This window comes from Ictalurus punctatus, chromosome 1, assembly GCF_001660625.3.
Source record: "Ictalurus punctatus breed USDA103 chromosome 1, Coco_2.0, whole genome shotgun sequence".
Classification (NCBI taxonomy): Eukaryota; Metazoa; Chordata; class Actinopteri; order Siluriformes; family Ictaluridae; genus Ictalurus; species Ictalurus punctatus.
The window spans coordinates 597,501-610,000 of record NC_030416.2 but is presented as its reverse complement, the minus strand read 5'-3'; the positions used below and the strand labels follow the sequence as shown (position 1 = coordinate 610,000).

The following is a 12,500-nucleotide window of genomic DNA, read 5'->3' as shown; positions in this document are numbered from 1 at the left end:
TCTCCCTCCTCTCTCTCCTCTCGCTCTCCTCTCTCTCCTCTCTCTCCTCTCTCTCTCTCTCTCCTCTCTCTCCTCTCTCTCTCCTCTCGCTCTCCTCTCTCTCCTCTCTCTCTCCTCTCTCTCCTCTCTCCCTCGCTCTCTCTCCTCTCTCCCTCCTCTCTCTCTCTCTCCTCTCTCTCGCTCTCTCTCTCCTCTCTCTCTCTCCTCTCTCTCCTCTCTCTCCTCTCTCTCTCCTCTCTCTCTCTCCTCTCTCTCCTCTCTCTCTCCTCTCTCTCTCTCTCTGCTGCAGTAGTAACGTGAGTCAGCATGAGGAACGAGTGTGATGAAAAAGGGAAAGCGCTACTCTAACATCCCTTTAACATGAACAGTAACCTCAGAACGGTTCTGCACACTGACTCAGCTTCCTCTTTAAACTGTCGAGGATATAAACAGTCGGTCTCGGCGCCAGAGGGACTCACATTAAAGTGCTGAATAAACGTGAACACCGTCGCTGCTGCTGGAGTCAAAATAAATCATCTAGAATAAATAACTAAAGAAAGAACGAACAATCCACCGACGGAAAGGACAAATAAATATAGTGTATCGAGTCACTGAGGTTCTGCCTCAGGACTATCTACTCCAGTGCTGTGCATAAGTATTCACCCCCTGACCTTTTCTGACCTTTTCTAATATTGACGTATATTGGAAAATCTATACAGATTGCACATTGTTTACAGATGAAGAATACATAAGTTGTTATTGCAGAAGTATTCACCCCCTTGATCAGTCCTGCTGCAATCACTTAACATCATGTCACATAATTAGATGAATGGAGTCGACCATTGTGCAATTGTGTGTGTGTGTGTGTGTGTGTATGTGTGTGTGTGTGTTTGTGTGTGTGTATGTGTGTGTGTGTGAGTGTGTGTGTGTATGTGTGTGTGTGTTTGTGTGTGTGTATGTGTGTGTGTATGTATGTATGTGTGTATGTGTGTGTGTGTGTGAGTGTGTGTGTGTATGTGTGTGTGTGTGTGTGTGTGTGTGTACGTGTGTATGTGTGTGTGTGTGTGTATGTGTGTGTATGTATGTAAGTATGTGTGTATGTGTGAGTGTGTGTGTATGTGTGTATGTGTGTGTGTGTGTGTGTGTGTGTGTGTATGTGTGTATGTGTGTGTGTGTGTGTATGTGTGTATGTGTGTGTGTATGTGTGTGTATGTATGTAAGTATGTGTGTGTGTGTGTGTGTGTATGTGTGAATGTGTATGTGTGTGTGTGTGTGAGTGTGTGTGTGTGTGTGTGTGTGTGTGTGTGTGTGTGTGTGTGTGTGAGTGTGTGAGTGTGTGTGTGTGTGTATATGTGTGTGTGTGAGTGTGTGTGTGTGTGTGTGTGTATGTGTGTGTACGTGTGTGCACTCACCGGCACGGCAGTCGGTGTGTTTGCGAGTGCAGTCGATGGCGGGTTCTCTGTCACACACCGTGTCCTGAGTGGCAGTGCCAGGGTTCCGCGTCTTCATGCCCAGCTGTGAGCAGTCTTGGTGAGGAACGCAGCGCTCGGTGGCCGACGCCACGCTGGAGAAAAAGCCCTGTGGACACTTCTCACACACCGTGTCACTATCAGGAGTACCTGTAACACACACACACACACATAAATACACTGAAAACACACATCAGCATCCATGCATGCGTCACAAGTTGGGACTGTGAACAGGGCATGGGTGCTTGGTAGGGCGTGGCTCTTGCCGTTTCAGGAGAGGCCGCATTAGCACCGTGCATGCTAACAGTTACAATGCTTCATAAACACGTGCTGGATTCAGGTGTGGAAATTTCCGGAGTGTGATATTAACCGCGTGGGGTCTAAAATGCAAATAAATCTCCAGGCAGTTATCTAAACGGTTCCGCAGCAGCAGCAGGTGGGTCGCGAACAACACTTCCTCTTTTCCACCAAATCAAATCAAACGGGCTTCATGTGCTCAGATAAATCCTCACACAGCTTCTGAGATAGAGAGAGAAAGAGCGGTGGATCATTAACACCTGTCTGCACCTGCGCACCTACAGCACGGCCACGTGAGAACCACGTGAGCTCAGGTAGACAAACAAAAACAACGTTTCAAAAAGAAAAAGGAGGAACTAAGGACTAAGCAGATGGACAGCAGCTGGATTTCAACTATCAATCTATCAATCAAGCGTGCTATCTAAAAACAAACAAAAGACTACAACTACTACTACTACTACTAATATACACAGTATGTGATATAAATAAATATTTGGGTTGTTTATGTGTGTATTTATTTATTTTTCATAAACATAGATTAATATTGTTTTTAAATATATTGAAAAAAATGTGCAATTTTATTGTACGTTTCTGAAACGTTTCAAATATAAAATAGCAACATGAAATATTTAAAAATTAGCTTTCTCTCAAGTCCCACTAGGGGGAAAAACTTTATTTATAAAACCACTCATCATATTGTATATTCCTCCACAGCTGTTCCTAACAATCCTAATAATCTCCAACACTAACTATCATAAATACAGCAATGACTCTCTCTCTCTCTCTCTCTCGATATATATATATATATATATGTGTGTGTGTGTGTGTATGTACGTATACATATTTTAACTTTTGAGTGGACATGATGTGTATTAGTTTAGTCCTGTTTCTGCATTCTGAGTTCTCTGTCGCCATCTGATGGAGTGAAAGACGCCGGGTCATCACTCAGAAAGGAAATGAAAATGTCGAATTATCTGCGCAGTATTTTAATCATCGAGTTGAAGAAACTGGAACGTGGTTGCGGGAATGTGTGTGAGTGTGTAGGATGAAATAAACCAGGATGATGATGATGATGATGAGGAGGAGGAGGAGGAGGAGGAGGAGTCCTGATTACAAGTGGGTATAAAAATCCCACAAATCTATCTAGGAAAGTCAGGACCGCTCCCATGCCGACGCTCTTATCTTCTCTTCTCTTCTATTCTCTTCTCTTCTTTTCTCTCCTCTTCTCTTCTGTCTCTCCCAGCGGTGGTGAAGATGATGATGGTGGTGGTGTCTGGGTGTGGTGCGGGTGGGGAAGCCTGGACGCTAACGGTGGCCCCGTGCCGCTCAGCATAATGAGTAGCTCTGTCGCTCAGAGGTAATCATCTCCACCCGCAGTGGCCTCCACCACAACACCAGCCCACGCAAACCCAGAGAACTCTCACACGCTCACAGCCAGAACCCACCACCCCGGTGCGTAATAAACACCGCGCGTGTCGTGCTGTTCTAGTAAAATAATGAACGACGAGATGGTGTAGCAGATGAAGCGGAGTTACAGTTACTACCGCAAGTGTCAAGCAAGTGACCGACAGTCTATAAAATCTACTAAAGAACAACACACCGTACTTTTTATCCATTTATAGCTACGTTTTACATTGTGGAAGTTAAAGCAGCTATAAGATTCTGTTGTTGTAGAGAAACCGTTTACGTGGAGCGTCCGCCGTACGAGTCCCTGTGAACCAGCTGTTACTATAGAAACCATGACGTAATATAACCCTGCGACGTGCAGCTGCACTACTGTTAGAGAATGTTCAGCAACACCTCAACATTCTGACCAATCGCAATCCAGAGCCGACCATCATATAGACTCTCAGTCAACAGGTTTGCTCTGGAACCATTAACGGTTCTTCTTCTGAGAGTTCTCCAGCAGAGAGAAGGATGTATTTAAGACCCCATGAGGAACCCTAAAGACAAGGCCTGTCTTTAACTGGAGCTCGGAATTTTTCTATCAACAAACACTGTAAGGTGATGTTCATTCGTTTTTTTTTTTTTTTTCCACGAGCGCTGGAGAACTGGCGTGTAAAGTATTTGAAAGATCTCACAGCTGATGATGGACACTTCTGGCTCTCGCACTAAAGCAGCGATGTTATTAAAGTAAAGAATTTTCCAATATCCTTCTGTATTCCCAAGCGCTGCTGACCCTAAACTGACCTTCACGATCATCATCACTTTCACACTGAGCCATTTCGTTTTTAATTACGTCAAACCAGACCTGACCTTTCACCCCGGTCTAGTTTTAGCTTTAGGAAGAAAAATCCTTTCTTCCATGTTTAAAAAAAAAAAAAAAGGCTGAAAATGTTCTAGAAACATCTCTACACGTTTCCACTCATTACAAATGCAGGGTCTATGAATATACATGAATATGCAGATGAGAAACCACCAACACGTGCGTACTTTAGCAAACTTGACGTAGCTTAGCACACACATTCCACAGCTAAAAATTCTCAAACCATCCTCTAATTCTTTCTCGGATCTCACTTGTAGCCACGCCCTCTTTAAAAACAATGCAGATGTACTAAGAACATTCTGGAAAGGAGAAGTGTAACTGTAGAGCTGCGTTAGCAAACATCACCCAAGCATGCTAAAGTACAGCAGAACCATCCCAATATCCATCACAATAAAACCCTTTATGGCCTTGCTGATCGGCTCATCTGTTTACTCAGGGTCACGACCTCAAACATTTTGGAACTTGGTACGTCTCGAGCTCTCTGACTCAGATGAAAACTTTCCTACTTATAAAACATTTTCCCTCTCCGCCTCCTGACGCTCCCAGCGCCCGGCTCGGTGCCGCTACACACAGCGCGGACAGAACGTGGACCGCGTGACCTTTCCGTTAGCATTGATGTGGTGCTTGTGCTCTCCACATGGGCACGTGGGTTCTCCACTTCTGACAGATGTCTGGTGCAGCGGTGGCTCGGCGGTTAGCGTTCTGAGAGCTAGCAATCGGAATATTGGGAGTTGCCAGGGAACTGTCAGGCCTATGGTTTTTAATCTTTCAGCTGTGCTTTGGATGAAACCTTTTTTTTTCTAAATTTGAGAACTAGAGAACCTAAACGCTTGAAGACATTATCATTACACAATCGTAGCTCTCAAAGTGAGGTCCATGATTTATTATTATTTGTTTAGTTACAGGTCTGAAAATCGCAACTCACTTAATAAGGTTATTGTATTTTATTGTGATTATCATTACCGGGTTCGGAGACCCCGGATCCCGGCGGACAGGCACTGTGGGGTACGCAGAACTCCACAGTGAGGTGGTATCCCTGTACACACTCGCAGAGTCGGTTGTATGTGGCGTTACACTCCCTCTTGACGAACTGTCTCTCCTTGCAGACGGGGGTGCAGTGTTGGCAGCTCTCGCCCCAGTGCCACTGCTCAGCAAAGCGCCGCTCCGGACACGGAGCGCACACGGTGGCCGAGTCCGACGTGCAGTGACGTTCCACCGCTGTGCCTGGGGGACACTGATCACACAGCAGGAGCTCCGAGGTCACGGGGTCACGGTGCTGGTACCTGGGGGTTTCGTGGTAAGCCCAGGCGAAGGACACGACAAAGAACTGTGAGAGGAGACAGAGAGATTTAGATTTAGCTTCAGTGAAGTTCAGTAACAGAATAACATTGATCAGAAAACTGCTAATGTTCTAACACAGGGGTCCAAGGGTTCCTCAGAGCTTGGTCAAAAGTTCCTGGTAGGAGATTCAGACTTTATCATTATGCTATTGTCCTAGAACCAAATGGTTCCTTAAGGATTCTTTGGACTGGTAAGGAGTTCTACTCTGAAAGCAAAACCCTCTCTACATAGAACCTTACATTAGGTTGATACACACAAAAATGGTCGCTAGAAGATCTTTTGGGGTTCTTTGGAATGTTAAGGATCTCATAGGAGTTCTACTGATTCCCTTAATAGAATCTTAAGGGATTCCTGCACAGTGACTTAGTGGCACCTCCGGGGTTGGGGGTTCGATTCCCGTTCGATTGTGCCCTGCAATGGGTTGGCACCAAGTCCAGGGGGTCCCCCGCCTTGTGCCTCGAGCTCCCTGGGATGGACTCCAGGCTCCCCGTGACCCTGTGTAGGAAAAGTGCTATGGAAAATGGATGGATGGATGGATGCTAGAAGATATCTTAGGGGTTCTTAGGATTGTGTCACTGGTGGAATCCTTAAAAACGACTCCAAATTCTTATAGCACACATGGCTCTTAAACAAACCCCAGCTTGAATAAGGAACTTAAAGCGGAACCTTCATTTTTTTCAGTGTAGATCATTCATAATAGGTTCTAGTTTCCTGAAAGGGTCCTACTTGAGAGGGAAACCCTGTGCGAGACAAACCATAAATATGTCAGGTGATGTTAGCGCTGGTCTGTTGTTAGCAGGGCGTCATCACGGCAGAGTTTCCCTAAAACATTTCACTACTCTGAGTGCACTTTGGATCTGAGTGAGACCCACACTGTTCACATTACCCACAATTCTTGGCTTTGCTGATTCTCCAGCCCAAACGTTGTGTTTTGTGCAGCAGGTGGTGCGACTCAGTGGGGAAATCATTAGCACGGGGAATACCACACGTACACTAATTGAACATTGGAGGAACCAGTGAACTTTTAACTCCTGATGCCGGCTGCCGTTTGGCGATGTAGGGCATGGCACTAAAAACCACAATTATACGCTAGCTCAGAGCTTCTGATGGCTATAATTACACCGTTCCAGAGATCTGAAGGAACCTTGTAATGGACGATTCTCGTGGCCTGCAGCCAGTTTCAGCCTGATTTTCGAGGCATGTAGCGTTCACTTCAGCGACGTCTTGTTCCACAGGAAAGCTCCATGGCTTTAAACCAGAACCCACGGAAACGAGTCACGGCGGGGTTTGTTTGAAGTGAGAGGAGACACGATATGGAAGCACGGAAACATCCATCGCCTCTCCCTGTGCATCGAGACACTGCTGATTGATGTGTTCCTCAATTTCTCTACCAAGCCGCTTTGCCATGACTCATGCAATACTTATTAAAGCGAATCATCACAACGTGGAATTAAATACTTTGGATGAAAATCTGGCTAAGGGAGATATCTTTTGTGCACTTTTCTGGCCACAGTGCTCAGGATCTCGAATGCTGCGATCTCACTGGCGCGCCGTACTTCAGTATATACGCATTATTAAACCCTTGAATTTTTGGCACAGAATTAAATGACTGGATTGGCAAAAAAAAGAGAAAGATCTACATTCCTTCTGTTTTGTTGGAAACAGTCTCGCACGGTTGCTGATGGACCCCGGCGGTTCTCGGGTGTGTTTTACTGTCCACGGGACCTGGAGTATAACTACGGAACATTTTTAAAAATACTTATTCATTAGCCCCGCTGGAAAGAAGCTTAGTTAGCTTACTTGGCTGTCAAGGTTACAAAAGGAAAAGAAAGCTACGTGTTTAAGGTGTCCTGTTCTCTAGAAGGGATCTTTAGTTGTTCCTCTAAAGGTTCCATATCTGAGCAGAACAGAAGCGAAGAACCCACAGAACCCAGAAGAACAGCTAAAGTGTAGGGTTTCCATAGAAGCTTTAATGCTTTAGATTGAACTTTCTATAGAATAAATGGTATCCTGCCAGAAATCTCGCTACACAGAAGAAAAACAAACAAAAACGCTTGAACTTTACGTGAACCAGCTCGCTCGGTGATGTAATCGCCTCAGGGATTAAACAACAACAGCACCTGAAATGTTTCCATTAAGCGTTCTGGGTGTTATTATTAATATATTAGACATGCTTAAACCAGCGATCTGAGAGGAAGGGAGGGAGGGAGAGAGGGAGGGAACAGATGAAAGTTTACAAGCAGGGTGACTTTTATCATTGTTTTACTTGTGCGATTAAAAAAGGTCCTCCAAGGCACACGCTGTGCATCACAGGGACTCGTATGGAGGACGATGAACATCATCTCAGTCTAATAACGAATGGATTTCAAACGCGTTGTTATTTAATAAGGATAAAAAATGACCTAACACTTATGGAAGGAGTCTCCAGTGCCAGCACTTTGCAACAGTCAGTGGTAAAGCTGTAACTTTCGTTTGTGCATGGTATAAAAGGAATGACACACTTGGGAACGCTGTGTTTGGGTGGTAACAGTAACACTGCTGGTGTTCTCATGACTCAAGACGAAGAAGAAAGTGTCATTCATTTTAATTTCCTCTCCGTGCCCCCTGATTTTAACGCTTCAGCTGCAGTCGTTGCGGCGGCGTGACTCTCGGACTAACGCCTTGCAGCAGTTTTTCTTGTCGCTCTTATCTTTACACACAGCCTTTATAGACTTTCACCAATTTTGCATGAATCATTTCAGAGCAGCTGTTTATTATCTGAGACAACGAGTGCTCACTGTCTGAGTCCTGCACAAAAGAGGAAGTCGTTGCTCTGTACTTCCTTTCAGGCGTGTTTGTTCTTTTTTCTCTCCAAGTTAGTGTCTTGTTTAATCCCGATGTTAGAAGTGTAACGTGTTTATTTAAAGGGTTCTGTTTCTTTATCAACGCTGGAGGGCTGCAATAACAGGACAGAGAGAGAGAGAGAGACAGAACAGGGGACAGACCAGTTTTAGGGAAGTTGATTCATTTCCACCTGCTCCAGATAACGACCTGATAAGAATGCATGCTACACAAACAAACACACACACACACACACACACACACACAAAACTCAAATCTGTCCATGCACACACTCTCTGTCTCCGTCTATCTCTCTCTCTCTCTCTCACACACACACACACACACACACACACACACACACACGCGCCAGCAGAAAGGCCTGTATGGAGAAGCTGCTATCGAGTGGAAAATCACGCTGGATCTGGATTATCCCTCTGCTATCTGATAGCCAACAAAACAAGGACACATGCAAATCACACATGCAAAGCACATCACAGAGCAGAGCAGAGCTGCTCTTCATCACCGTCACCATCGGTGCAAAAAACAAAACAAAACACCAGAATGGAAAGAACCACAATACACCTAAATTGAAAGAAATGCAAACAAAGTGACTCTATATCACTCTGTATGACTGTATGGTACTGTATAGTACATCCAAATTGAAAGAAATGCAAACAAAGTAAATCTATACCACTCTATGTGACTATATACCCCTCTATGAGACGCTATACCACTCTATGTGACTCTATACCACTCTATGTGACTCTATGGTACACTAGGCATCTCTATACCCCTCCACGAGAATCTATACCCTCTATGTGACTCTATACCATCTATGAGACACTATAACACTCTATATGACTCTATATCCCTCTATGTGACTCTATACCCCTCCATGAGACTCTATACCCCTCTATGAGACAATATACCACTCTATGTGACTCTTTACACCTCTATGTGACTCTATACCACTCTATGAAACTCTATACCCCTCTATGAGACTCTATACCCCTCCATGTGACTCTATACCCCTTCATGTGACTCTATACCCCTCTATGTGACTCTATACCCCTTCATGTGACTCTATACCCCTCTATGAGACTCTATACCCCTCTATAAGACAATATACCACTCTATGTGACTCTTTACCCCTCTATGTGACTCTATACCACTCTATGAGACTCTATAACTCTCCATGTGACTCTATACCCCTCTGAGACCCTATACCCCTCTATGAGACTCTATACCCCTCCATGTGACTCTATACCCCACTGAGACTCTATACCCCTCCATGTGACTCTATACCCCTCTGAGACTCTATACCCCTCTATGAGACTCTATACCCCTCTATAAGACTCTATACAACTCTATGAGACACTATACCCCTTTATGAGATGCTATACCGCTCTATAAGACGGTATACCACTCTATGTGACTCTATAAAACTCTATGTGACTCTATACCCCTCAAAGAGACTCTATACCCTCTATGTGACTCTATACCCATCTATGAGACGCTATAACACTCTATGTGACTCTATACCCCTCTATGTGACTCTATACCCCTTCAAGAGACTCTATACCACTCTGTGAGACTCTATACCCCTCCATGTGACTCTATACCCCTCTGAGACTCTATACCCCTGTATAAGACTCTATACCTCTCTATGAGACTCTATACACCTCTATGAGACTCTATACCCCTCTATGTGACTCTTTACCAATCTATGAGACTCTATGGTACATTAGGCATCTCTATAACAATCTATGAGACTCTATACCACTCCATGAGACTCTATTCCACTCCATGTGACTCTATACCACTCTGTGTGACTCTATACCACTCCATGTGATTCTATACACTCTATGTGACTCTATACCACTCCATGAGACTCTATACCACTCTATGTGACTCTATACCACTCTATGTGGCTCTATACCACTGTGGCTCTATACCACTCTACGTGACTCTATACCACTCTATGTGACTCTTTACCAATCTATGAGACTCTATGGTACATTAGCCGTCTTTATACCACTCTATGAGACTCTATACCACTCCATCAGACTCTATACCACTCTATGTGACTCTATACCATCTATGTGACTCTATACCACTCTATGTGACTCTATACCACTCCATGTGACTCTATACCACTCTATGTGACTCTATACCACTCTATGTGACTCTATACCACTCCATGTGACTCTATACCACTCTATGTGACTCTATACCACTCCATGTGACTCTATACCACTCCATGTGACTCTATACCACTCCATGTGACTCTATACCACTCTATGTGACTCTATACCACTCCATGTGAGTCTATACACTCTATGTGACTCTATACCACTCCATGAGACTCTATACCACTCTATGTGACTCTATGGTACATTAGGCATCTCTATGAGACTCTATACCACTCACTCTCACGTGTTGCTCCTGGGGAAGCAGTGGGCCTGACCCGTTCTCCTCTCTGGACAGATCTGAATCATCCTGGTGCCCTGATTCTGGAGGTCTCGTTGCTTGGAGGCCACTCACTGTTGCTGAGGATGGCCCCATATGGACAGCCTGGGGACACACTTGGAAGCCGTGAAGATGGCATTGGACTGCAATTGATGTGGGCAGTTTTGGTGCGGTGTCTTGGGACTGTGGTTGCGGTGACGGTTTGGGGACTGAAATTGCCACAATCAATTGCACAAACAGACTTTGCGCTCGGGTCTCCATCAGTGGACAGTTCATCACTTCAGCGGAATAAACTTCATGTTGAGTCTGTGGTGAATTTCCTGATTACACAGTTGTACTTTTTGTTTAATCGTGTAGCAAACGATTTATTTATATATTTATTTATAAGGGATTTATTTATATATTTATAATCGCACTATCTGGTGTCACCCAGATGAGGATGAGTTCCCTTTTGAGTCTGGTTCCTCTCAAGGTTTCTTCCTCATATCATCTCAGGGAGTTTTTCCTGACCACCGCTGCCTCTGGCTGCTCATTAGGGATATTTATCAATTTAAAATTTCGATCAGAAATGTATATATTTCTGTAAAGCTGCTTTGTGACACTATCCATTGTTAAAAGCGCTGTACAAATAAAAATGAATTGAATTGAATATGTGACTCTATATCACTCAGTGTGAGTCTATGGTACATTATGCATCTCTATACCACTCTGTGTGACTCCATGGTCCATTAGATGACTCTATACCACTCTATGTGATTCTAGTCCACTCTATGTGATTCTAGACCACTCTAGTTGACTCTATACCATTCTATGTGACTCTTTACCACTCCATGTGACTCTAGACCACATGTGACTTTAGACTCTGAGACTCTTTGTTACTCTAGGAAACTCTGTATCACTGTCTGAGACTCTGAGGTACTCTATGGTACTCTATGAGACTCTATACCACTCCATTAGACTCTATACCCCTCTACGTGACTCTATACCATTCTACGTAACTCTATACCCCTCTATGTGACTCTATACCACTCTATGTGACTCTATACCCCTCTATGTGACTCTATACCCCTCTATGTGACTCTATACCCCTTGATGTGACTCTATACCCCTCTATGTGACTCTATACCATTCTACGTAACTCTATACCATTCTACGTAACTCTATACCCCTCTATGTGACTCTATACCACTCTATGTGACTCTATGGTAATCACTGTACTCTGTGCGTCTCTATGGTAGTCTGTGGAATTTTGGCATTATAAAACAAGTGTGATCAGCACATTTTGCTGCAGTGACGCAAGACAGCATGAGAAAAACACCAGTTCAATCTAGAACGTGTTTTAAAACAATAACATCTGGAGGGAACACATTCACTTAGTGCTGAACTACAACACAGTGTGCATCAGGCTGCTTTAAAACACATTTGAATAATTTAGTGTGTTTATTAAACAGTCCTCAAGCACATCTGCTCGTGCCGGGGATGAACCGCTTCTGGATGCGCACTGGACTAGCACCTACAGTGTTGAATTGACACCTTAAAATAATTCCTGTTGAATTAACAGTGAATTAAACGAGTTCAGATCACCGTTAGAATTGAATTAATATGGTGTTACAGTAAAGCGTCAGTAGAGCGCCGCTGAAGGTAATTTAACACCGAAACGTTTCACTTAATTTAACTCTACAGATTAATTCAACACTGTAAGAGTAATTCAATGCTATAGGTGTTTAGTCCACACTATGAAAGCAATTTAGCATTGTAGATATTACTGTAGCTTAAATTAAACAGGAGCTAATTCTACACTATGGGTTAGCCAATACTGTATGCGTTAAATGCACACTATACTAGTTAACTGAACAAAA

General features: G+C 44.0%; 1 protein-coding gene across 2 annotated transcripts in view; it reads right to left on the bottom strand.

The window, feature by feature from the left end:
• The window catches only part of LOC108272316 (tumor necrosis factor receptor superfamily member 11B), a 19,048-nt gene that overhangs the window by 5,818 nt on the left and 730 nt on the right, over window positions 1-12,500 (bottom strand). The window contains exons 2-4 of one of the 2 annotated variants that reach the window (XM_017480650.3): window positions 10,603-10,961; window positions 4,975-5,338; window positions 1,392-1,598 (exon numbers count right to left, since the gene is read on the bottom strand). In XM_017480650.3, coding sequence (XP_017336139.1) covers window positions 1,392-1,598; window positions 4,975-5,338; window positions 10,603-10,917 — 886 coding nt within the window. In that variant the 5' untranslated portion in view covers window positions 10,918-10,961. The remainder of the gene's footprint in view (window positions 1-1,391; window positions 1,599-4,974; window positions 5,339-10,602; window positions 10,962-12,500) is intronic. The other variant, XM_017480654.3, reaches the window with a different exon arrangement.